General features: G+C 41.0%; 1 protein-coding gene across 1 annotated transcript; it reads left to right on the top strand.

Moving 5' to 3' along the window:
* Window positions 1–1,493: 1,493 nt before the first annotated feature.
* Window positions 1,494–26,155, top strand: iqce (IQ motif containing E; the record flags this gene model as incomplete). The annotated part of the gene is made up of 21 exons (XM_079552895.1): window positions 1,494–1,616; window positions 3,561–3,602; window positions 3,687–3,729; window positions 5,364–5,519; window positions 6,676–6,774; window positions 10,187–10,251; window positions 10,340–10,453; window positions 12,526–12,576; window positions 12,652–12,722; window positions 12,895–12,967; window positions 13,045–13,085; window positions 15,142–15,293; window positions 18,310–18,365; window positions 18,451–18,692; window positions 19,327–19,434; window positions 20,465–20,672; window positions 22,009–22,068; window positions 24,157–24,284; window positions 24,382–24,452; window positions 25,608–25,661; window positions 26,025–26,155. The coding sequence occupies exons 1-21, from the start codon at window positions 1,566–1,568 to the stop codon at window positions 26,153–26,155; spliced, it is 2,016 nt and encodes a 671-aa protein (XP_079409021.1). The 5' UTR covers window positions 1,494–1,565.
* Between the last annotated feature and the right edge of the window lie 874 nt (window positions 26,156–27,029).

The following is a 27,029-nucleotide window of genomic DNA, read 5'->3' as shown; positions in this document are numbered from 1 at the left end:
TCTTGGGAAATCTTTGTATAACTTAACGCTGCTTTAAACTTCTCCACAGCTTCATCCCTGACCTCTCTGGTGCTGCTTGACCTTCATGATGTTGTTTAGAGACCAACACACTCCGACCATAGCTCTGAGGGCCTAAAAGAACAGCTGAAATTATACTGAGAGTAGATTACACACAGGTGGCCTCTATTTAATGGTTAGGTCAAGGTGTGAACATTCTGGAGTCATTAGGAATGTTATAAAGGCAATTTAATGCACTCAGAAAATGCTGTAGGAATACTTATGCACGGCCCACTTTTCACTTTTCTTTTGAAAAATAACAGAATCATGTATCATTTAGCTTTCACTTCACAGTTGTCTGTTACGTGTGTGTGTGAACTTTCGGTAAAAAAAATCCAAATAAAATCTTTATGTTTATGGTTGTAAACATGACAAAATATTACAAAGAGTAATTAATAATCACTTGATAAAGTATTATAGTATAATAGAGTTCAGGAAATTCCACAGTTACCATGGAGATCCGCCATCTTTGCAGCTGTTAACATACATTTCCATTGACTGACATTAGCTAAAAACAGCATATAAAGTGGAGAAAAAAGCCGTGGAACAACTCCATTAGCTGCTGAGTTACTGCTGGTAAATACATAACTCACTGTGGTGTCCAAGTGTTTTAATGTGAACAATAACTCCAGTAACAATTTTACAATTGCTGCTAATCACATTTCCAAACTCTATTACCAGTTTGGCAAAATCCTGTTGCATTACTCCGTTACTTAAAAAGTAATCTAATAAAACTGAATTACCACTACTTGCAGATATTAGCTACATTGTAATAGCGCATAATAATGCATATTAGCAACAAATTGGACATGTACAGGATACAACCATACAACATATGTTTTCTTTCTTCCAATGTTTGTGCTTGATGAATCTTTTTAAAACATACATTTAAAGTTCATCACGCCCCCCACCAAAACAAATGCTCTGATTGTTTCGTCAAGGTACACCGGCTGAGAAATGCCAGCGAGTTTAGGGTTTCAAAATAAAGTACCAAACCACCAACATGCCACGCTTTTAAGTATTTCATCGAATACAAAGCTGTTAAAGGTCACCGGCCACTCGTACTTCTTTTCACAATTCACAGTTTAACACTTCAATAGCCATTCTTTGACGCCTTTGAGACACCTTTTCTTTTATTTTGAAACCAAGCGTCCTGGCGCGCCGTTAGCTTCGAGCGGCTAACTTGCTAACTCCATAGCGCCTGGTTGCTAGACGACTCCTGCAGCAACAGCGACGTGAAAACAGAAACCTCACCATGACAAGACAACAGCGTGCCTCCTAAAACGCCTCTTTCAACCGCCCCATCGTCACCAGTAACTGCATTTTTGTTGGAAAATTCAGACTGATGCGAACAAACTTGGCCGGCAAACGTCTGCATAGCTTTTGCAGAGCTCAGCTGTTAGCAAGTGGAGAACTAGCAAGAAAGGTTTCCCCAAAGCCGGGTGAAATATTGGGATTAAGTGAAGAAAAAGTCAGGTTCGGGAATGTGATTTGGAGTTATTTTGAAGATGTCCCAGGAAACAGGTGATGTCCAGTCCGACGGGGACTGCGAGGAGCTGGTGAGAATCACACTGTTGACTGTTTTATAATGATTCATGTGTTTATGGTGTATTGCATTACTTCCAGACGAAAGCAAAAAATATTGATTGTTGCTAGGTTTCACATGGAAACAAAGATATAGTACAGTATGAACTAAGCGAATAATAATTTCTATTATTTCATTAGCCCTACTACACTCTTGCCATTGGACCAGATAAAAATGCTCCAAAATCATAACATGAAACATAAAACATAAAATAATGAAGATGGAAACTTGGTTTTTGGTCCACGCATTCCTGGGATATGTGAGACTTCTCTGGTGAAGGCTCAATGTCCTTGACACAAACAGCCACAGGAGAGAGAAACAAAATATGTCAACTTTTGAATGACCAACTGACTAAATAACTCACTGTGTTACTCACTTACTGTGAGACCAGAGACACCGAACTCTGTGACAGGAACAAAGGTGAAGTCGCAAAATAAATGTGTGTCCTGAATGTCAACCTTAAAAGGGGGCAAGATTGCCTGATTAAATACACTAACCCTACCGACCTTCCATCACTATTGCAACATGTGCCTGTAGGAAAAAGTGTGTTTTGGATTAGGAAAACACCCAACACCAAACACCAACACCAAAGATGTCAAAGACAAAGCTGAAGCCCATAGACCCTGGACACTAAGATAAACCATCATAATGAAAATAACATAAATGTATTTGCTCGGGTGGAAAACACCCGGCGATAGTGTTCTAGGGTTAAGTAAACCTTCCTCCAGTGGCCAGTTTTTTTGTCTTGAACAGCTCTACATGTTTTTTTTGCTCATTTCATGCACATAGTATTGGTTTGAAAAATTGATTTGTTGTTAGACTAAATTTACAACTGTCACATTATTATATACAAGAGACAGTGATGTACGGGTTGATCCAAATTTTTTAATGGCATTCAGGCCGCAGTTGTTCAGGTCGTTTGAGATATTAGATGCCAATTAAACCTTTATATAGTATTTATATAGTACTAGTCGAGTACTAAAAAAATGCGGGCCAGGCAGTGGGCACATTATTATTTTTTATTTTTTTTGCGGCCCGAGTTGCGGGTGGTGGCTGTGGGGTGGCTCTTGATGCTCTGACTCCAGCCTCAGTCCACTCCTTGTGAAGGTCCTCCACACTTTTGAATGGCCTTTCCCTGACAGTCCTCTCCAGACCCATGCGGCCATCCCTGCGGCTTGTGCACCTTTTCCTTCCACACTTTCCCCTTACACTTAACTTTCTATTAATGTGCTTTGATCCAGCACTTTGAGAACATCCAACTTCTTTTGTTATTACCCTTTGAGCCTTTCCCTGCTTATGGAGGGTGTCAATGATGGTTTTCTGCACAACTGTCAGGTCAGCAGTCTTCCTCATGATGGTGAATTCTACTGAACCACTGAGAGACCATTTAAAGTCTCAGGGGCCCTTTGCAGGTGTTTTGGATGAATTGGCTGATGAAAGGAGACACTTTGAGCTATAATATATTCCCTTTTCATAATATTCTAATCTTTTTTTTTAGCTGTAAGCCATTATCATCAACATTATAATGAACAAAAGCTTGGCATATGTCACTTTGCATGTAATGAGTCTATATCATATATTAGTTTCACATTGTCACATTGAATTACAGAAATAAATGAACTAACCCTAACCTTTTCCTAACCTTAACCTTATTTTTTTTTCCTGTTTCTACACTTAAGTGTTTTCAGCTCCTGGCCCAAACCTTAGCCAGAGCTTGAACTGGACTTGAACTGCACATTTACATTAAGCTCCAGGCTGAATTTGTAAAAAATGGTCTCAGTCAGACTTTGTGATTTTGTGAAGTTATTGTAATATTCCTTGTATTTAATGTTGGAACAGATCTAAGATTTAGCTTCAGTTAAAACTTGATGCGGATTCTGATAATTACCGTGAGTAATCAGTTTTCTCGCTGCTCCAGATTGATGAGAGTTTCCGCTTTACTGAGGATTTCCTTGAAAAGGTAGCCCACTTATTGTTCAAATTCAACTCTCATTCATTGATTTAAAAACGTATAACTTGATTTTCTCTCTTATTTATCCTTTAGAAATCTGGTCTGAAGAGAACGGCCAAGCCTCCTTCTTCTCCCAGTAAGCACCCGACTCAAACACAACACCTTTATATAGAATTTTGTCACATCATATATTACGCCCCAGTATTGGATCGACTATGCTTTAATAATGCATTAAATTTAATGTTTAGACTTAAGTTAGTCCAATTTAGGCTTGTTTTACACTCATTTTTAGACAGGGTTTAGTCACACAAGTCACACAAGTCACACAAGGCACTTTGCACAGACATTTTTTTCATTAATTTCACACTTGGTGGTGGTAAAATGCTCACCCAGACACCACTTACCCAGGGGACCTAATTATCCCTCATGGTTTTCTAGTACTAACCAGGCCCGACCTGCTGAGCTTCTGAGATCTGTCGGAAGTTGGTATCTTTTGTTCTCAAACGTTTGACCTTCCAAGTGCCACTTCATAGAATATTTCAGAATCACAGTGTTTAAGTAACCCCAAGAAAATTGTTTTCATTACAGATTCACAAATTTGTGAACTTTTGTATTGGAACAGCTTGAAACTGTAGTTTCCCCCAAAATGAAAGACTGCTTTTATGCATTTAAACAAAATACAATATTTAAAGTGCATTTGACACACAATTTTTGCTAAAACATAGTTAACAAAATTATACTGTATTAAAGATTTTGCCCCCAAAAAATTCCCAGCTTTCTTTTAGTTTGACAGTTTTTTGTGATGTCCATAGTTTTTCTTCCTTATTGGACACTGACAGGAAGTGACATAGATAGAGGCGAACAATTTGAAACTGTTGCCGTGCCGACCATGTTATGAGAAATGAGCGGGTCAACCTGCTATACGTTTAAGTGTGACATCACACACAATAATAAGCTTCTTCCGGGTCAAAACTGTTCCATAGACGGCATAAACGGCAAAAAAACACAGCTTCATCTGAATCACCTGCTGAAATAACAGATAAAAGGCAACAACTGTTTAACACCAAATTAGAATAACATAGCTCACCATTTAAGATATTTTTGTGTTTAAAATAAATCTTCATTGTGTATGTAAAATAATATTTGATAATTAATGTCAGAAAAGACTAATGTGTGATCAGATTATTAAAAAGAGCCTTGTAGTCGCCTGCACAGCAGGTTAAAATCAGCTACATCCCAGTATAGTGAATAGGGCTATAGCTCCGTTGGACCCGGAAGTGGAGCGATGACATCATCACTTCACAAATGTATGGATCTTTACATCTGTCAACTTTCTTCAATAAATTGCTGCTCCACTGAAATAAAATTATAATTATTACTTGCAACAGATGTTATCCATCCAAATATTATAATTTCAGAAGCATTCAACTCTGTCATATGCACTTTAACGTCACACCGGGCGGCAAAATCTGGCCCTCCAGCATAGAACCACTGGTCCCGGATGAGTAGGAGAAATGTTATTATAGACACCAGAGATCAAATGCCTGTTAAAGTACACAGAATCCTCCCAAACCTCCTGTGAAGTCATTTATCATGTACAACACTGGCATTTGTAGAATTACTTTTACTTTGGCCCCTGGTCTTTTAAAGAGGATGAAATTGAGCCGTCACATGCAAAGTTTTCTGCGTCTGCTATAGAATATTTGTGCCAGAGAACAAAGTGTTACAGTGGTAAAATCCTTACGTACTGCTCTGCCTTTGTCCCTGCAGAGTCTCCGTACATGACCAGCCTGAACATGAACCCGCGCAGGGCCGCAGTGGCAGCCTGGAGACTGCCCCGGGCGTCTCTAGGGGGCAGCAGAGAGGGCACCCCCGGGGAGAGGGACACGGGGCCTGGTCGACCGGTCTCACTCAGCAACGGGCACGGTGCGCACAACACTGAACACATGCTGCACACTCAGGGGGGCTGTACTTTTGAACACCGCATGTCTCTACAACAGACCTCCTCCCAAATCCTCTTTGTCACGAAAACATTGACTGAGCTGTAGTGATTTGCTGCAGTGCGTTGTATCTGTTTGGCTTTGCAGGTTTTGACGACAAAGCCCATGTTTGTACTGCAAAGTGCATTTTTGACCCAGGAATGAAATGCTTTGTAAATTTGGCCATAATAAACAAAACAAGATGTGCTCAAAGTCCATCCTCCAGAAAGAATTTAAACTTAATTTCAGTCATTTCAGATTGATATGACTGTTCTAAAGGTATTTGCTCTGCTGCAATATCAGTCAGACTTTTGCCTAGTGAGGAAATATGTTCTGTGTCCAAAACATTGTCCTATCAATCAAGAAAAACGGTCATGAATGTATGCTACAGTGCAACAGTGTGAATGAGGCAGAAATAAGTGAATAAGAACCAATGGTTTCCATCCTGTTTAGTGACTCATTATGGTGATCTGGAAAGTGTTGTAATTTCTAAAAATAACATTTAATGCAAATCCCGTTTTTAGAGTGTTCCACCACGAAAACAACATCGAAAACATACTTGGAGCTGCGCGTCGAGCCACTCGCACATCTTTGAGTCTTCTCCAGTGGCTATTTTAAGCACTGTGGCGACAGCCCCATAAAAACTCCTTTTCTCACCTCTTCATTGCTGGCTAAGCATAATCCTTTCATTGCAAAGTGAAACACTTTACCATAGCTTTACTAGCCTCACAGTCTTTCTTCTTTTCTTTTTATTGAAACAGCTGCGCAGCAAAGGAGAGCAAGAGGAGGGGGAGTGGGAGGGACACATGGTGTGATCATGTGAAAACCAGGAAGTGAAACTACTGGATATTTAGTTAGTTAGTTTGAGCTGTTTCAGATATATATGGCACAGATCCAAACAGCAGGTTAGTGGGGTTTGTAAGGAAGCTCACTGGAAACTTTGCAGTTTATAAAGGTAATTGCACTCTCCAAACGATGGCAGCCTTTGCCATGAGCTTATTGTGCCTATAACCCGGGTAGTAACACATCTTTTTGCATTCTGAACACTTGTTGAGGTCGGTCACATGTTCATGATTAGTTGAATGTGTTTGTGTCTGTTGTAGATTTGTCCCCGATGATCAGAGCCGACTGTGCCGTCTCTCCGGAGCTGTTCCAGAAAACCTTCCGAAAACAGCACCGTCTGCTCCAGTCTTCAGCCAATGGTACGTCTTTAAAGCTTGTAACTTTGTGTATCACAAAAACCCAAGTTTCACCGGTGTAGAAAAATAATATAATATGATTTAAGTTGCAAACCCATTTTCTGCTGAGCACGGTGCAGTGATATGAACAGCCATGAGCTTGTTGGTTCTGCTCTTCACACCACAGGTCCAAGAATGGCTTTTGTCATTTGGTTTGGGGATTTCATTTGCACACATATAAAAAGCTAAACTAAATGACTTGTGCTGAAATTATTTGCCTAGAAAGCATTACATTTATTGGTTTTATTTGGTCGGAACAGTGCATGTTAATGAGCATACATGAGACTCATGCATGTAAACAAACCACGCCGGATTATGGCCTTGGGCTAATTTGTGGCTGACGCCGCACCGATCCGTCTGTCGATCTCACGCTCCATCCGTCCCTCACTCGTGAACAAGACCCCGAAATTCTTGAACTCCTCCACTTGAGCCAAGGACTCCCCACCAGGGAAGAGGGGAAGTCACCTTTTTCCGGTGGAGAACCATGGCCTCAGATTTGGAGGTGCTGATCCTCATCCCGGCCGCTACACACTCGGCTGCAAACCGCCCCAGAGCAGCTGAAGGTCCTGGTTTGTTGAAGCCAACAGAACAACATCATCTGCAAACAGCAGAGATGAGATCCTGAGGCTCCCAAACCGGACACCCTCCGGCCCCTGGCTGCGCCTAGAAATTCTGTCCATAAAAGTAATGAACAGAACCGGTGACAAAGGACAGCCCTGGTGGAGACAAACACGCACCGGGAACAGGTCTTACTTACAGCCGGTAATGCGAACCAAGCTCCTGCTGCTCATACAGGGAACGGACAGCCCTTAGCAGAGGGCCCCGGACCCCACACTCCCGGAGAACCCCCCACAGGGCACCGCGAGGGACACGGTCGAACGCCTTCTCCAGATCCACAAAACACATGTGGACTGGTTGGTCGAACTCCCACAAACCCTCAAGCACCCGATGAAGGGTATAGAGCTGGGCCAGTGTGCCACAACTTGAAAAACACAAATATTATGGTCCAAAACCATTTTCCACCTCAAACGTTATCTTAAAAGTTGTCAATTGTAGTCAAATTTGCTACTAAAATATCTATATATAATAATTTCTATTTATATATAATAATTTTGCTCCATTGATCGGCTTAATGTAATGTTTCCAAATCTTTAGAAATGATCAATGCATAGAGTTATTGCATTTGTGACACTAAAAATATAGTATTTGGGCATTAAAAAGCATTAAATTTGATCCAAAAGTTCAAGTGGTGTCTTAAAGGAATAGGCCACCGTTTTTACATACTGAGATACAGTGCCTCTCGTTAGTATTCATACACCTTAACTTTTTGCACATTTTGTCATGTTTACAACCCTAAACATAAAGATTTTATTTTGATTTTTTTACTTAACGTTCACACACAAGTAACAGACAACTGTGAAGTGAAAGCAAAATGATACATGATTCTGTTATTTTTCAAAAAATTGAAAAGTGAAAAGTGGGGCTTGCATAAGTATTCATACAGCATGCATGAATACTTTGTGGAACCCCCTTTTGCTGTAATAACAGCACAAGTCTTTTGGGTTTGACTCTACAAGATTTGCACATGTAGAGACTGACATTTTAACCCATTCATCTTTAAAAAACAACTCAAGCTCTGTCACATTAGAAGGAGAGCGTTTGTGAACAGCAATTTTCAGATTTTTCCACAGATTTTCAATAGGATTTAGGTCAGGACTTTGACTGGGCCATTCTAACACATTAATATGTTTTTTTTTTTTTTTTTAAACTGCTGGAAGGTGAATCTCCGCCCCAGCCTCAGTTCTCTTGCTGACTCCAGCAGGTTTTCCTCCAAAATTTCTCTGTATTTGACTCCATCCATCTTCCCAACTATTCTTACAGTCTCCCCAGTCCCCGCTGAGGAAAAGCAGCCCCACAGCATGATGCTCCCCCCCGTATATTTGACATTGGGGATGGTGCACTCAGGACCATGAGCAGTGTTAGGTTTGCTCCATACATAACGTTTTGCATTTGGGCCAAAAAGTTACATTTTTCTCCCATCTGACCAAACCACATGGAGCTGTGTCCTCCATATGACTTCTAGCAAACTTAAAACGGGATTTCTTATGGCCTCCTTTCAATAATGGCTTTCTTCTTCCACTCGTCCATGAAGGCCAGATTTGTGTAGATTCGACTTATAGTTGTCCCATGTACAGATTCCCCCAGCTCAGCAGCAGCACTTCGCAGCTCCTCCAGAGTTATCATGGGGCACTTGGTTGCCTTTCTGACCAGTGTTCTCCTTGTTCGCTCTGATATTTTAGATGGGTGACCGTGTCTTGGTAAGTCTGCAGTAGTGCTTTACTCTTTCCATTTCCGAACAATGGATTGAACAGTTGCTCCGGGAGATGTTCAAATCTTGGGAAATCTTTGTATAACTTAACGCTGCTTTAAACTTCTCCACAGCTTTATCCCTGACCTCTCTGGTGCTCCTTGACCTTCATTATGCTGTTCAGTGACCAACACACTCCGACCACAGCTCTGAGGGCCTAAAGGAACAGCTGTAATTATACTGAGAGTAGATTACACACAGGTGGCCTCTATTTAATGGTTAGGCCAAGGTGTGAACATTCTGGAGTCAGTAGAAATGTTTTAAAGGCAATTTAATGCACTCAGAAAATGCTGTATGAATACTTATGCAAGCCCCACTTTTCACTTTTCTATTTTTTGAAAAATAACAGAATCATGTATCATTTTGCTTTCACTTCACAGTTGTCTGTTTCTTGTGTGTGAACGTTCAGTAAAAAAATCAAAATAAAATCTTTATGTTTAGGGTTGTAAACATGACAAAATGTGCAAAAGTTCAAGGTGTATGAATACTAACGAGAGGCACTGTATGTTCTTACCTTAGCTTTGACGAGTTCTTTAGGACCTGTCTGATCTTCCCCCGTGCCTTCTATCACGTAAACACAGCGCAGACGGCGTTAGCATTTAGCCTCTCCCTCTCTCCACTATAGCTCCAAAACAGGTCAAGATAGCAGCTACCAAGCTCTTCTGGATTGTGCTCATACAAAGGGCCTATCTCTTTGCCTAGAGATGTCTGCGATGCATCTCCTGGCAATAAGGCGAGTCTCCAGGTTGTCTCGGTGAAAACAAAAAGGTTTATTTTCCAGCGGAGTCTCCGCATGGTCTCTGAGAGGTCTACGCCGTCTCAAGCAGCGGTGGCAATGATGCGAACACTATTTGTTGTCCTCAACCTGTCTGATTCTGAGGTGATCTCGTCTTAAAAACACAACTTTTACCGCCTAAATCTAAGTGAATATGGGCATGCTGTATATCATTTTGAAGCCTTCAGTAAGCACGCTTTGCTCATGTCTGCAGATGTTTTCTGTCTTTTCAGGGTTTGCTGCTTCTGACTTCAGAGACAAAGAGGATATGTACCAGGAAATCATCCATCTCAAAAAGGTATTGAAAGAAGCCCAAAAACCTCGTGTGTCGCTATCGCTGTTGACTTGCACTGAAGAGTTAAATCCTCCGCTGCTTTTGTCCTCAGAGCGTCCACGCACACAAATCTGACAACAGGAAAATGAAAGCCAAGCTGCGCCGCCTGGAGGAGGACAACGCCAAACGGGAGAGACAGATCGAAGAGCTGCTCGATCCCACCAAGGTACGTTTGACAGTCTGACATTCTGACAAAGCTCTCTTGACATGTGAGCTTTGGCCTGAGGTTTAACAGCCCAATCTGCACGTTTGCCTGACCGCTGGAAGATTAGATCTGAGCATGCTCACGACAACATGTACAGGGACAAACTTGGGCTTTAAAGAGACTCTATGCAAGTTTGCCATTTTTTACTCACTACTGCCACCTCAGGTCATACGTGTAACTGCACCTTCTATATTAAGCTTGTGCATGACGGCACTTCGGACCCGAATTAACAGCTTTCTGAGTGACAGTGCAGGATTTTAGAGGCAGTTGTGGTGAACAGGTCTGGACTCATTCTACACATTAGGACATGACTGGAACATGTAGGGGGAGGAAAATACAGAATTTTAACATTTTTAAACTCCGTATAGTCCCTTTAACCTCTTAACTCCCGCCTGAACCGAGAGGATCTTTTTCCTCACGTTATCAGATTTTTTTGTTGGGTGTTCAACAAATTTTTGTAACTTTTTTGTCATTTTTTTGTCAAATTTTAGTCACATTTTTGTCATTTTTTTGTCATTTTTGTTATTTTTTTTTTGTCTATTTTTATCAAATTTTTGTCAAATTTTTGTATTTTTTGTCATATTTTGTCACATTTTTGTCATATTTTGGTCATTTGTTGGCCATTTTTTGTCAATTTCTTGTGACATTTTTGTGACATTTTTGCCACTTTTTCATCCATTTTTTGTCACTTTTTTGTCAATGTTTTCGCACTTTTTTGTCACATTTCCATCATTGTTTTCGTCTCAGTTTTGTTGCTTTTTCACAGCTTTTTTCCAGAAGCTCTTGGACTGGGGTCAGGCCAAACTGGAGAAAATGTGCTCGGTTCAGGTGGGAGTTAAGGGGTTAAACTTTTCAAGTACAATTTAAAGTGGACATGTCGTGCAAAATGTACTTTAAACCATGTTCTGTTCCCTCATCCAAGGCAGGCCTGGAGTAGTATTTCACAATATTTACGCAGTTTTGAGTTAATCCTTGGACAAAACTGTTCAATTTACTTGTTTCTTCTTCTACGGTGTCATCGCCTCGTTCTGTACTTCCTGATTACAGTTTTGTCATTGTTGAAACCTAAAAACTGTCCTCCACATTTTTAACCCCTTAACTCCCACCTGAACCAAGCACATTTTCTCCAGTTTGGCTTTACCCCAGTACAAAAGCTTCTGGAAAAAAGCTGTGAAAATAGCAACAAAACTGAGACGAAAACAATGATGGAAATGTGACAAAAAAGTGAGAAAACATTGACAAAAAAGTGAGGAAAAATTGATGAAAAAGTGGCAAAAATGTCACAAAAATGTCACAAGAAATTGACAAAAATGACAAAAATATGACAAAAATATGACAAAAATATGACAATAAAATGACAAAAATGTGACAAAAAATGACAAAAATGTGACAAAAATGTGATAAAAATTGGACAAAAAATGACAAATATGTGACAAAAAATGACAGAAATGTGACAAAAAAATGACAAAAAAACAAACAAAAATGTGATAAAAAATTGACAAAAAAATGGCAAAATATTGACAAAAAAATGACAAAAAATGTGACAAAAATGTGATTTTAAAAAAATGACGAAAAAATCACAAAAATGTGACAAAAAATGACAATAAAATGACAAAAAAGTACCCAACAAAAAAATGATGGAAAAAAAATCGGATGACGTGAGGAAAAAGATCCTCTCGGTTCAGGTGGGAGTTAAAAGGTTAAAGCCCATAATCCAACATTATCAATTTCAAGTCGCTCTGTGCTCCAAGTGTGTTTATGACGCACTGCTCGAGCCGCTCAAACGCCGTGTCCAACCTGGAAGTTCTTATTTAAGAGAATTATTCCTATAGCTGCCAGCAGAAGGAACACCCACTCAAGAAATGCAGCACATTTACTCATCACTTGTTGTTATTAGTGATACACAAGTCGTAGAGTTTATTACTTAGTTTATTTGGTAGGGCCAGTGCACGGCGGATTGTAGCCTTGGGTTAATTTACATCCGTCATTCGTTATTATGGATGTTCTGAATAATCACACATTGTTTTTTTTAGGGAACTGACTTTGCTCGGAGTTTGGTGGACAACAGAAGAGGGGGGAGTGTGGTGAGTATATTGTGGAGGAGTACTTTTAAGAATTACCCTCAAACGCTTGTGTCACTCATGTGTGTGTGTGTGCAGGTGGTCAACGGGCTGAAGCAGCGCATACTCAAACTGGAGCAGCAGTGCAGGGAGAAGGAGAGTGCTCTGAGGTACAATGTAGCAAAAAATTGGGAAAAAGAGACTTTTTTTTTTTTATACCGGTGCCATACTGGTACGGTACCAGCCCCGAGTTTGTTTTGCGGCCCTAAATATTTGGCATTTGCAACATTAAAATCACAGTCAGATACTCCAAACTAGTTAACCACCTACCATCTTCTTCAGCAAACTCCAGAGTGACTTACGGACGACCAGCTTAGAGGAGCTGAAGATCGCCGTGGAGACCTACTTAGAAGAGGTGAGGCGCCGGGGCTGCTGCGGTGCTGTGTTAGTGCGGACTCAAAGTGAAAACATTAACATGTCGGTGCGTTTCAGATCCAAAGACTCAAGATGCTGCTTGATGCTGCAGAGAAACGGTACCTCTTCCTTCTCCTGTTTACGCTAAATATTGATTACTCTTAATACTTTTAGCAATTGCAATTAGATGTGTCCCTATAGAAGATTATGACTTATTGATATGGAATATTTCTCGCTGAACTGTAGCTAGAATCTTTGTTTTTTATTTGTTTGTTTATTTATGACTTATTTATTAATGTTTTTGTTTGTGGGAGAGATTTTAGGTCTTACAAGTGCAATGCTGCCCCCTACTGTAAAAGATAGGGATAGAAAGCCATAAAAGCTCTTCTTTAACCCCTTAACTCCCACCTGAACCGAGCACATTTTCTCCAGTTTGGCTTGACCCCAGTCCAAAAGCTTCTGGAAAAAAGCTGTGAAAAAGCAACAAAACTGAGACGAAAACAATGATGGAAATGTGACAAAAAAGTGCGAAAACATTGACAAAAAAGTGACGAAAAATGGATGAAAAAGTGGCAAAAATGTCACAAAAATGTCACAAGAAATTGACAAAAAATTAACAAAAAAATATAAAACATGTGACAAAAATGTGATAAAAAATGTGACAAAAAAATGACAAAAATGTGACAAAAAAATGACAAAAAATTGATTAAAAATGGACTAAAAAATGACCAAAATGTGACCAAAAAAAATTACAAAAAATTGACTTTTTTTTTTTTTTTTAATGACAAAAATGTGAGAAAAAAATGACAAAAAAGTTACAAAAATGAGTTGAATACCCAACAAAAAAATGATGGAAAAAAATTTGATAACGTGAGGAAAAAGATCCTCTCGGTTCAGGCAGGAGTTAAGAGGTTAATCAATCCTTTTATAATAAGTGATGTAAACAGAATGAAAAGTTGCTTGAGGCGAGACTGAGATTTTTAGCTAGTTTTTATTTTATTTTATGATGATCTGTTGTTAACTGGCCCTACAAAATGATCTTTTCATTCCATGCTAGCAACACCATCTCCATCTTTAGTAGCTCCTACAGGCTCTTTACAGTCTTGTACTTAAAGCCATACAGCGTAGAATTTTACCCAATAAATAAAATTGAAATACAAGCTTTTATTTTGTGACAGATATTGTCATCAGTGAAAAATACCTCATAAATGAACAAACAAACATGAGCCTTTGCTGTGAGCGGCTCAGCTCTCCTAAGACATTAAGACATACATATACATTAGGAGCATGGTTTGTACTAACAGTATATATATATTAACAGTATAGTCCATTTGTTACACAGTGTGCCTTTTGACAATATTTTTTCTGAATGATTTGTTAAAGCAGTACTAACTAACGTGTTTACCGTAATAAATCCTTTCCGTAGTCCCTGTGGGGGTAATACAAGTGTTTATGGGATGATTGGAGGGTCTTTCATCTCCCCCTGGTGTCTCTGGCCAGAAAACCATGTTTGCAACTTGACTGCCACCGGACCGGAGCCACAAAAACACACTAATGGAATCACGAAGAAGAAGCTAACAGGCTAACGGACCAAGCTAACTGCAGGCTAGCGACACTTTAAACAGTATTTACAGCCAAGTTTGAGTGAAAATTATTTCCATTGTATAATTGGATGCACAATATCCCTCTCTCCCTTCGCCTTTCCTGTCAGCGTAGTATTTATTCTCCAAGACAATTAATAATTTAAAAAATCGTAACTTGCTACGACACCTGCAGTTGAGTTTATGGCCTCTAGGGGCAAGAGTTACTTAGTACTGCTTTAATGTGTAATCCCTGCCTGATTTATTGAGATTCAAACCCAAAAACCAAGGTGAAATTTGCATTTTTGCACATTATGTTGTACTTATAAATAACTTAATAAAAAACTGAACAAGATATTCCCAGCTGAAAAAAATATTTTTTCTATCAACAATCAATCAATGAAAAAAGAATCACAAACTGTGTATATGTAGCTACTAGGGTGATCTGTATCTCAGCCTGGTTCCCCACAGCTGGCCTGTGTTGGTGTTGTTGCTGCATCTGCATCTGCATCTGCATCTGCATCTGCATCTGCATCTGCATCTGCATCTGCATCTGTATCTGCCCTGACTAACTTACATGTGCCTGTATTTGCAGGTGCGTCGCGGAGAGTAAGAGCTGGCAGCGGCAGCAGAGAGCTCTGAACTCTACAGTGCAGCGACTGAGTGAGCGAGCCTCCCTGCTCCAACAGGAGAACCAGAGGCTGTCCGAGGAGCTCAGCACTGTGCCCCCTACTGCAGGACTCCCAGGTACAGGAACATTCCACATTATAGGGCTCAAGACACGACTGCAGGACTCCCAGGTACAGGAACATTCCACATTACAGGGCTCAGGACACGACTGCAGGACTCCCAGGTACAGGAACATTACACCTTATAGGGCTCAGGACACGACTGCAGGACTCCCAGGTACAGGAACATTCCACATTATAGGGCTCAGGACACGACTGCGGGACTCCCAGGTACAGGAACATTCCACATTACAGGGCTCAGGACACGACTGCGGGACTCCCAGGTACAGGAACATTCCACATTACAGGGCTCAGGACACGACTGCGGGACTCCCAGGTACAGGAACATTCCACATTACAGGGCTCAGGACACGACTGCGGGACTCCCAGGTACAGGAACATTCCACATTATAGGGCTCAGGACACGACTGCGGGACTCCCAGGTACAGGAACATTCCACATTATAGGGCTCAGGACACGACTGCGGGACTCCCAGGTACAGGAACATTCCACATTATAGGGCTCAGGACACGACTGCAGGACTCCCAGGTACAGGAACATTCCACATTATAGGGCTCAGGACACGACTGCAGGACTCCCAGGTACAGGAACATTCCACATTACAGGGCTCAGGACACGACTGCAGGACTCCCAGGTACAGGAACATTCCACATTACAGGGCTCAGGACACGACTGCAGGACTCCCAGGTACAGGAACATTCCACATTACAGGGCTCAGGACACGACTGCAGGACTCCCAGGTACAGGAACATTCCACATTATAGGGCTCAGGACACGACTGCGGGACTCCCAGGTACAGGAACATTCCACATTATAGGGCTCAGGACACGACTGCAGGACTCCCAGGTACAGGAACATCACACATCATAGGGCTCAGGACACGACTGCAGGACTCCCAGGTACAGGAACATTCCACCTTATAGGGCTCAGGACACGACTGCAGGACTCCCAGGTACAGGAACATTCCACATTATAGGGCTCAGGACACGACTGCAGGACTCTTCGATATAAGCCCAGAAAGCTGATATCATGGTCAGAACAAATATCGTAATTTCCGGACTATGAACCACTACTTTTTTCCCACCCTTTGAACCTTGCGGCTTATGCAACAGTGCGGCAAATGTTTCGATTTTTATGGACATACTGAATAAGAGCGGGTCCAAAAACACTTTGTTTTTTCTAATGAAAACCCGAGCCTGACTTGAGAAAGATGCAATTACAGCTCTAAATCCAAACGTAATGTTCTGGAGACGCAGGATGCTCTTCGGGTGCAAAATGCCTTTAATTCTCTCACTGCTGAAATATTATGAAGTGAATGGTGGGTTACATTTATCAAAAGCCTCAAGCGTTTCACCTCCTCTTTTTCCTTTAATCAATATTAACATAAATGTTCCTGGAAAAGGCTCGACTCACTGAAAATGGTTCCACTGTTCTAGACCAGTGGTTCCCAAAGGGTCGGGACCCCCTGAGGGGCCACTTCCACTTAAATGGGGGTCGCAAGATGTTTTTGAGACAATATTTTTTACATGTCTGGCTGATGTATTTTTGATTTAAAGCATTATATTTTTGTGAAATTAAGCTAAATGTCAAAACTGAGTATCCAAACTAACATCATTAAACTAGATTTAAATGTTTTGCGTCTTAAATTATTTTAAATGTTGATTACATTTTACAGAAGGGGGTCCCGAGTCTAGACCATTTGGCTCGACCGCCCGGGCTGATGCTTAAGTCAAACCTGCAGTTGTCAGTGTCTTGTTTATTTGTCAAGGTATTAAAAATCATTAAATTAATTGTGCCTAAACTAAGGCCTAAATGTCATTAAAAAGCATTAAATTTGACTTGTCACTGTCTGTAGCAACCCTGTTTGTGCACTCTTTATGCTAAGTGTAGTACTTTGTGCTGCTCGATTTTTGGAAAATACTAATCACGATTATTATAGTCAGAAGAACTGAATTTACGATAAAAGTAGAGATAAAAGTTGTCCATTTTATACTCACTACTGCCACCTCAGGTCATACGTGTAACGGCACCTTCTATATTAAAGGAATAGGCCACCGTTTTTACATACTAAGATATGTTCTTACCTCACTTTAGACGTGTTAATATATCCCCCTCTGGTCTTTGTCCGTGCGCTCTGCCAGGCAAACGGAGCACATACGCAGCCTCTCCCATATGTCACATAGCTCCGAAAAAGCTCACGATAGAAGCTACCAAGCTCTTCCACGTGTTCCCTATTTAAATAAAGTTACGTGAAGTGTTTTCATGCGAAGTATATTTACACAGAAATGTAGCATGTCGATTTTAGAAGCAGATAAAAAGGGGGACTATATTGTGAGGCGTAATGATACGAGGAGTAAAACGTCCGCGCAGTAACTCCTAAAGGTTATTGACGGAAGTGAGCGGGGGAAGTCTTTAGGAGTTACTACGCGGACGCTGTGCTCCTCGTATCATTACGCCTCACAATATAGTCCCCCTTTTTATTTGCTTATAAAATCGACATGTTACATTTCTGTGTAAATATACTTCGCATGAAAACACTTCACGTAACTTTATTTAAATAGGGAACACGTGGAAGAGCTTGGTAGCTTCTATCGTGAGCTTTTTCGGAGCTATGTGACATATGGGAGAGGCTGCGTATGTGCTCCGTTTGCCTGGCAGAGCGCACGGACAAAGACCAGACGGGGATATATTAACACGTCTAAAGTGAGGTAAGAACATATCTTAGTATGTAAAAACGGTGGCCTATTCCTTTAAAGAGATATTTCAGGATTTTTGACATAGGGCCTCATTTCCTAGTTATCCAGACTGTTGCTGATTTCTGGAGATATTTTTTTTGTAATTCATGCAGTTCTTATGTTTGAAGAGTTTCGTGGCAGAGTGCATATTGCATGGCATCACTCAGCTAATCATTAATTTTATATCTTTAGATGATTCACTTAATTCTTGTTCTTCTTTATTATTACTTTTTACAATTCTGATGCTACTTTCCATCTTTTTCTCATATTTCTTTGTAGGTTATAAGGAGTGGAGCAAAAAGAGGCTGCTGAGAAGACTGCTGGAGCTGGAGAGGGTGGGTTACATTAAAGTGTATAAAAAAACAAAACGCAACAAAAAAAGGTTAGCTGTTAAAAGTCAAACCTCTCTTGCCCAATCAGAGGCTAGAAGACAAGAGGAGACCCGCCCCGTCGGAGAAGCGCGGCATGCGATTGGACCAGGAGGTGCAGACCTCAGCCAGTGACATGCCAGACAGTACGCAGCCCCTCGCCATGGCAACAGAGGCAGGGATCTCCGTGGCAACCATGACAGCGGAGGAGGAGTCGGAGTCGGCGCCGAAGGGACGCCTCAGCCAATGGGAGCAAGAGAGGGCGGAGCTGCAGAAGGCACTGAGGGAAAGAGAGTGAGTGCAGTGTTTACAGCAGCATCAACCATCCACCAAAGCCCAGTTTAGAAATCAGACCTTTTAGGTTTGACTGTAGCTAAAACTTAACACCTCTTACCCTCCGCCTTAACCAAGCACATTGTCTCCAAGTCGCCTTTACCCAAATCTGAAAGCTTCTGGAAAAGTGAGGATGAAAATGCAACAAAAGGGTGGCAAAAAAGCAATAAAGTGGCAGAAATATGATGAAGAATATGATGAAAAAGTGGAAAAAATATAATAAAAAAGTGGAAAAAATATTATTAGAAAGTGGCAAAAATATAATGAAAAAGTGACAAAAATATGATGAAAAAATGACAAAAATATGATGAAAAAGTATCAAAAAAATCCTGAAAAAGTGATTAAAATCCATGACAGTGCAAGGAAAAAGATCAGTTTAGATCCGTTTTGTAGGTCTTAGCTTTCAAATGAGGCATTACACTGGCCTAAGATTCAGATTTGGGTAAAACTGGAGAAAGTGCACTGGGTTATGGCGGGGGGTAAGAGGTTAAAGATTATTATGCCTTTTGCTGACATATGGTAATAATTTCAAAGATGCTTTGCTGTGAATCTTCATGTTGGAGAAAATGTAACTAATAATGTGTTGTGTTTTCAGAGGGGAGCTGGCCCAGGTGAGGGCGGAGAGAGAGAAGTGTGAGAAAGAGATGGAGGAGCGGAAAGCTGAGCAGACGAGTGAACGGGACACAGAGAGACAGCAGCATAAGTACATGGAGTTCATACCTGATACTATTACAAAGTTAACGGGCTCAACGCTCGCATTGTTAAATTGCATTTGTGTAAGCTTTCAGTCACCCAGGAGTTTTCCATCACCAACAAAAGGCCTGACCTTTTCTATTCTATTCTAGTCTAGTCTATTCCATTTGCAGGCCCTAAATTGTTGCGTCGCTAGATGCGCCACTTTCAAAACAGCGTGTTAACTGTAGAAGCAGAGACAAACTCCACACATCCCCCGCCTCACAGTGCAATCCCAACACACCCGTGACCAGGAATCGCAGAAGAAGGCTGAAGCAGCAACAGTTACTGCACTAACACAGTCAGAGTTTAGCGTTATGACAGAATAATAATAAATATCTGAGTGACCTGTTGTTTGTCAAATAGTCCAATATCTACAGTGAGCCATCAGGTCATTTTTCTGTTTACAGAGCATGCAGCATCAGGAAGTGGCATACAAAGGGAGTGGGATATAAAACCTCTGTACAGTATATTTCTAAATGGAACTATTCTGTTGTGAATGCAAGCAAAAAAAACACAGACTTACAGGAAAGTTGCAGTTTACGTGTATCAAAATGTTTACTCAGCTACATACTGTATCATTTATTCTGCTGATAATTGTGTGTAGTACACAAGATGAATGGGTTTACTACAGACACCTACTGACATAAAATATTCTTAGAGTAGCTGAAGGCGGCTTTAAGCCATCCTCTGTACTGGCAGTGGTAGTCAAATTACCTGAGTAAAAGTACAGCTACTACTATTCTAATGTACGTTTTTCAGTTAAAGGATTACTTCAGTAACTGTATCCACCTTACATGGAGCTTAGATTGCATCACAAGGCTTTTAAATGTGCAAAAAAGTCTTTACAGAACTGTAGTCGAGTAGAAAGTCCTTTTATCTCTCAAATGTAGTGGAGTAAAAGCAGTGAGTGCAGTTACATAACCTACAATACTGTGCAGTGTGGGATTTCTTGTTGATATTGCCTGCGTGTTTGTAAATGATTGGACATTTTCCCCCAGGCAGGAGATGGAGGTGCTATGGACCAAGCTTCAGACCGTGGAGGAGGAGAGAGAGCGGGCAGCCCTCCAGGCCCTCGAAACGCCTCAGGACAGAAGGGAGGTGGACTCTAAACAGCTTCAAGGTCAGGAAGCCTCAGAGCGGGACACCCGAAGGAGAGAGCGAGCGGCACGAGTCATCCAGAGACACTGGAGGGAGCGCAGAGACAGGGTGTGTACCGGGAAAGGGGGTTTGTGGAATTTTATGAAAACAGTGTCGATCTATGGCATTAAGGTGATTCATCCAAAATAACTAAATGATATTTAGACGAAACGTTGCTGGTGAAAACATCCATCTTTCACTCACTGGGCAATGTGGAGATTTTCAGCATCTATTTCTTATATGATTTATTGAGCTTTGAACCCAAAAAGACAAGGCAAAATATGAATTCTTACTCATTTTTTTTTTTCAGTTGTAGACTGATCTAAAATCCCCTCTGAAAAAGTCTTTGTAACTAATATGCCAACAAATGAAAACCATACATTTAAACCTGGCTCATTTTTCATCACTGAAAAATGTAGTCAATTTTGGCCAATTTTTGCAAATGTAAAATGGCAAAAACCTGCAATAAATGTTTCCCTTTTTAATATTTTTATCAGTAATCTGCAGCTTAAAGGGACTATAGGGAGTTTAAAAATGTCACTCAAAAAGGTGTTACTTCGGGTCCGAATTGCTATCATGCACGAGCTTAATATAGAAGCTGCAGTTACACATATGGCCTGAGGTGGCAGTGATGAGTATAAAATGGCCAACTTGCATCCAGCCCCTTTAAGTTTCAAATTAATATCATTTTTTGCCCCATTCACCTTCACATCTGACAGGTTTTAATGCTTTTGAAAATATGAGTTATTTAGAGAGAAATAACATCTGTTTTAAGTAATAATTATCATTTTATTTAAGTGAAGCAGCAATTTTAATGAAGAAAAGTTATTTTTATTTGCATTTTTAAGCTACTGGCAGGACGTGATAGAGGTAAAGTTCCAAAGCAATTTCACTCATTTCCCATTTTGTGAATAGAAGCGTAATTATAGTCCCTCACTTTGTCTATGTCCGCACATATCTGATGCGAGAAACATGTTCAACCAGTCATTGTAGCATGTTTTCCGCCGTTACTATAGTAGTCTATAGTTTAGGTCATCAGCAACATGAACACACATTGGCAAATCAGCTGATCCAGTTTTCAGATTTCTGTAGCCTAGTAAATCAGTATTTTTCTATATCAACATCACAATTTATGAGTGACGAGATGTTATCTGCGGTCGTCAACACATCGACCATATTTCCGTGATGTCAAAGCCTGGTTAAAAATCATTGTTTGGGAGAAGAATGGTACCTAAACAAACGTACCACGAGCAGTTACGTAATGACACTCCCTCAGCCCAGTCTCCAGTACCAGAGCTCTGTTAAGTGGCCTGTCAGGAGGAGGAGGATATAAAAAGACTCTGGCCTAGATTCCTGCTCATCTCTCTTCTTTTCCATCTTCTGTTTTCTTCTCCCTTTTCTTTAGGACGTGGTGGTGTTGCAGTCCGTGCTAAGAGGCCACCTCCACAGACACGCCCAACTCAAGGTGCCGGCCCTGCGCCACACGCTATGCTTTACTCAGACTTTTAACACATCGAGTGCCGCACTGTTTTTAGAATTTAGAGTGCCAGCAATCCAGACCATTTTTCATGATATTTGTAGAACCACAGCGTGTTCTATGTTATAGCTATGGACACATGCTATGGCTCGTTTTAAAGGTGAGACTATAAGCCAGGGGTGCCCAAAGTGGGGCTCGCCAGAACAATTATGATGGCCTGCCAGAGGGTGACCTACTTTTGCGGCGCATCTGGTTTATACTAACTCTTTCCCATTCATTCTCAATGGTAAATATGGATGCAGTACACTTTTTGGCCACCAGCGTCAAATTGGGGGCGCTGTTTCACTCCTTTCACAAAGTTAAGGAAACTGTTGTGGTATCTTGGTATTTATCAGAGCGTTGTAGTATCAACTTTCCCAGTTTTCCAACTTTTATTGCAAAGTCCATTGAGATCAACAAAGGCACATGTTAAAAATTTACTTTATGCTGAACGAACACTTTCAAAATGATCTAATATGGCATTTTCTTTAGTTAACAAATGAATGAGGTCACTGTAGGTGCTGTAGATACAGGTGTTGTTGTTTACATTTTGCACTATATTGCTACAATAATTGATTTTGTTCTACTAAAACTAGGCTTTTGCCATAGTTAACATTTGTTTTAATATAACATGTTATTTGCATAGATAGAATCAAATGCAAATGTGTACCAAAAAACAAAATACTGAATCAGTATTTAAACATTACGTGGCAGAAAACATGCAGCTGTTGGATAATAGCTTACAGCATATTCTAAACTTTACTCAGGATGCAAATACTTCACCAGAGGAGACTTCTGTGTTTATAAATGTAGATGTTTTAGCCTTAAAGCTAAAGGCTAACGCTAATTTGACGCTAACAAATGGCAAAGAAATCACCACAATCTGAGCATAGTTTTATGAAACACACTCCACTTGACGTTATTTAAGCTTTCTTTGTTTGTTTTTTAAAACTTAAGTGATCAATGGCCTTATGTAGCGCTTTTCTACCTTCATTAGGCCCAAAGCGCTTTACAGCCATCTGGCATTAATCTTGAAAAATACTGACAGCCCGACTATTTTTACAGTCTAAGTTAATCAAAAACGCAAACGCTATGATCTAAAACGCATTCAACTGCAATTGCCCATTCACAAAACCTCACCCCAAAATGGTCATAGCAACTGTTGCTACCAGGCATGATCTGGGTCTCCTGCCAATAGATAAAGTAATAGGGCGCTGCATGTTTTCTCCATTTTCTAAGCCCAAAAAATTCATTAACATTCATTAACGTTTACCATCCGTCTTGTCGTTTGCCAAGAGATTCATGAGCTGTCGTTGCTGGACATTGACACAAAAAAGCGGTGTCTGCCACTGGGATATCTTACATGTTAGTACAGGAAGTGTTTGTTGCTTAGGGGAGAGCATTGATGTGGTTTTCTTTAGCCACTGCGCTGATAACAAACGGGACATCGCGGCTGGAGAATCATGACCTCTATGAGCCACAGCCATGCGGGGTAGACAAAGCCACTGCAGCCTCTCTCTCCTCCAGAGCCAGGAGCAGGGGCAGACCCCCTACTAGACATATTTGAATCAATACTTGACTAACATAAGAAGAGAACTTACCCGGTGGGGCAAAAGCATGACTAGTTAACACGGTGCTGGTTGCATCTAAGGTGGCTCCTGGGATTTTCTTTTTTACAATATCATGAGAGACTGGTGCTTTAGCCTCGATCGTTGTAGTGTCCCCTTGCATTATTTTGATATTTTGAATATATTCCTCCACTGCACATTATAACCCAGTTTGCCTGAATCTGAAGGATATTGTGCTGGTATTGCACCAAAGTAGTCTGTAACTCGCTGTCCCATTTTGACATGTATCTTGGTGTACCCAGATGGCATTTGCTAAGGGGGTGGGGGCTTTTGTGAAAGGTAAATTAAAGGTAAATTAATTAATTACTGCATTTGACCTCTCGGTGGCTCTAACCTCTTATGAAGCAGTTGGTCCTTCTTTACCAAGAACAAGTGTGTCCCCGTTAACTCCCACTCCTTGTCCTTGCAGGGTGCTGAGAGGACACAGTACAGCGATGGGGACCATCAGACAAACGGCCTGCTGGACCTGAAGAGTCTTATCCTGATCCAGTCTGCGCTCAGAGGACACTTGACCCGCTCCGGGGGTGCACTGCACAGGTACATAGTGACATAGTGATATTTTAATTGTGTGTGACCCTTGGCTTTAATCAATTATACAGTGTTTCCTTTAATGTTCCGTCTGTGTTTTTCCCAGCTCCGGGGTATGGGAGTCGTCGGGAGGGAGAAACCCTCTGGATGTTTTTGCACATGCAGGAGATGGAACAGGTGAGATTGCTTTGCCACTTACGACGAGACATGGCGGGTGAAAAGATACAAAATGAAAAAAAGGCCAAACAAAGAGACATAGACCTTCCTAGACTGTATGTCTAGGAAACTTGAACTTTCGCTGTAAAGCTGGCAGCTTCCTTAAGCCTACAGTGTTAAAGGAAGAACACGTGTGATGCTGCCTTTGGAGAGCAACGCTCAGTGCTGCCTGTAATAAAGCACTCCTCAGTCGACACCCTGCTGGTGGTGGCACAGGCACATTGTGCAACAGCTGTGTACAGGCAAGATGACCTTCAAATTTAGAGCAATGCTGTCCTTGTGCCAGGCGGAAGATCGGGCCCTAAATGTTTTTGCAAATTTGATAGAATGCCTGTAATCAACCTTCTGTCCTTCCCTTTGCTGTCAGAATTTCAAAGGATTACGTGCGGACCAATATAAGCGATCACTGTTCTTGTTTACTTCTGCGATTTTCACCGAACGTTTTGGTTCAGCCGTGTAGTGTTGTTTATTTACATCACAGCTCTGTTACAGCACTAGGGAAGATATTTCTTTCAGGTCCAATCAAGAGGGGAACTTTCTCGTTCTCCTTTTGCAATCCTAAGGACTTCTAGAATCAATGAAAAAACTAAATAAATAAAAATAACATTCTTTTCCACATTAAAATCAGTGATCTACAAAGTTTCACATTGATGTCTGTAAAGAAAAATCCCCGTTCTCACCCGCAGTGTCTCAACCTAAGTGGCTCCTCTTACCGCAGAGGATACTTAGACCTCTACAAAGACCTCTACAAAGTGATTGAACGTTTAGAGCTGAGCGATGGAGTCACTACCAAACCTTCCAGTGCTGTGTCTCAATATGAAAGCTATGAGCCTTGCAGATCAGCTGTGGGTTTGTTGCTGTGACGTGATCCCCTCTCTTGACCCGTGTGACCCTGTTAGACATCCACTGACTCTCCCCCGACTACACCGGGGGCAGGAATAAAAGAAGGAAGTGTGGGCAGCAGAATGCATGGTCAGGGCTTTTCTCTGCACGAGGGGAAGACCATCTGAAAAGGAGCTGCCTCAGAAAATGCACCATATTACATGTCTGACAGTGTAATAGAAAAATATGTGTATTATTTAATGTTTTTATAACTAAATAGTATCTTTTGTGCAGGTTTGGGCAAAGATACTACGGACACAAAACATGGTGAAGATACAGTTGGCCCAGGTTTGGAAACTTTCAAACATTTTTTATTTTTATTTCTTGTTTATTTATTTATTTATTTTATGAAAAAAGGGAATGTTGGGGAAAAAATAGGTAAAATATTAGCAATCAAAAAACAGAAAAACAACCAAGTCACTCCCCTGATTTCGATACTTTTATTTTTTCAATACCAGTAGTACGGTACCCAGTCCTATCTGTTCCATAAGTGTTTATAAAATTGCTGTATCCGTAAATTTCCGTTTTGATTAATCTATTAGTATTTGACAGTTCTTTTAATAAGACCAAATATGTATTAGACGTCAGTTGCACCTCGACATGTCCATTTTTGGCTCTTTTGTCTGATCTCTGCCATCATTTCCTGCACAGGCCGCGCACCTCCCTCTCCTCGATCAAACCTCCACAAAGGCGAAGCAGCAGCGGGTGACTCCGACGACTCCGACGACATCATCGTGTCTCCGTCGCGTCCAGTCAGAAGAAGGGAGGTCCCGGTCACGTAGGACTGTCTCAATATGGCTGCCTTTTCCAGGCTCACATGGATCGCCGATGTTTGACGAAACATGGTGCGACGGGACGCAAAGACGTGAATTTATAAAGATGGATAGTTCATGAGCTGCACCTGGCTGTCTTTATGTCTCTACCTTTAAGCTCTCACTATGTTCAAACTGCAGGTCTTTATGCTCCCACTCCCGCCTACCCTAACACAGAGTGAAAGACATTTGTATTGTATGGATGACGTGGCATGTGGAATGAAAGCGACCTGGCTGTTCAGACTGGACATTTTTGGATAGAACGCATACAGGTCGCACATGGGCAATAACCTGAATCAGGGGTCACTTTTGCCTGCAGTCTGAACATAGCCTTAAAGGGATATTTCAGGATTTTTGACATAGGGCCTCATTTCCTAGTTATCCAGAGTGTTGCTGATTTCTGGAGATATTTTTTTTTGTAATTCATGCAGTTCTTATATTTGAAGAGTTTTGTGGCGCTAGGCTAGTGCAAGGCTAGCGCATTTCTATGGTATCAGCTACACTGCATTAAAAACAGTCTGACCCGCTCCACAGAGCACCTGAGGCAAATCACTTATAACACCAGACTAACCATATAAATGTCTGTGTCGATAGAGTCATTTTTGGAATATAACTGACCTTGCATCACATGAATGATCGCATTTTGAGGGACTATTTACTAGCAGATCACTCCGCCGCTGCGTAGCTTATACAACCACAAAGCTGATGCTGCTCAAATATAAGTTATTTTAAATGCAGAATGGTTAAAATGATTCTATGGACACAGACATTTATATGGTTAGTCTGGTGTTATAAGTGATTTGCCTCAGGTGCACTGTGGAGCGGGTCAGGCTGTTTTTAATGC

The sequence above is a fragment of the Gobius niger genome (genome assembly GCF_951799975.1).
Source record: "Gobius niger genome assembly, chromosome: 3".
Lineage (NCBI taxonomy): Eukaryota > Metazoa > Chordata > Actinopteri > Gobiiformes > Gobiidae > Gobius > Gobius niger.
This window is presented reverse-complemented; position numbering and strand designations above follow the sequence as displayed.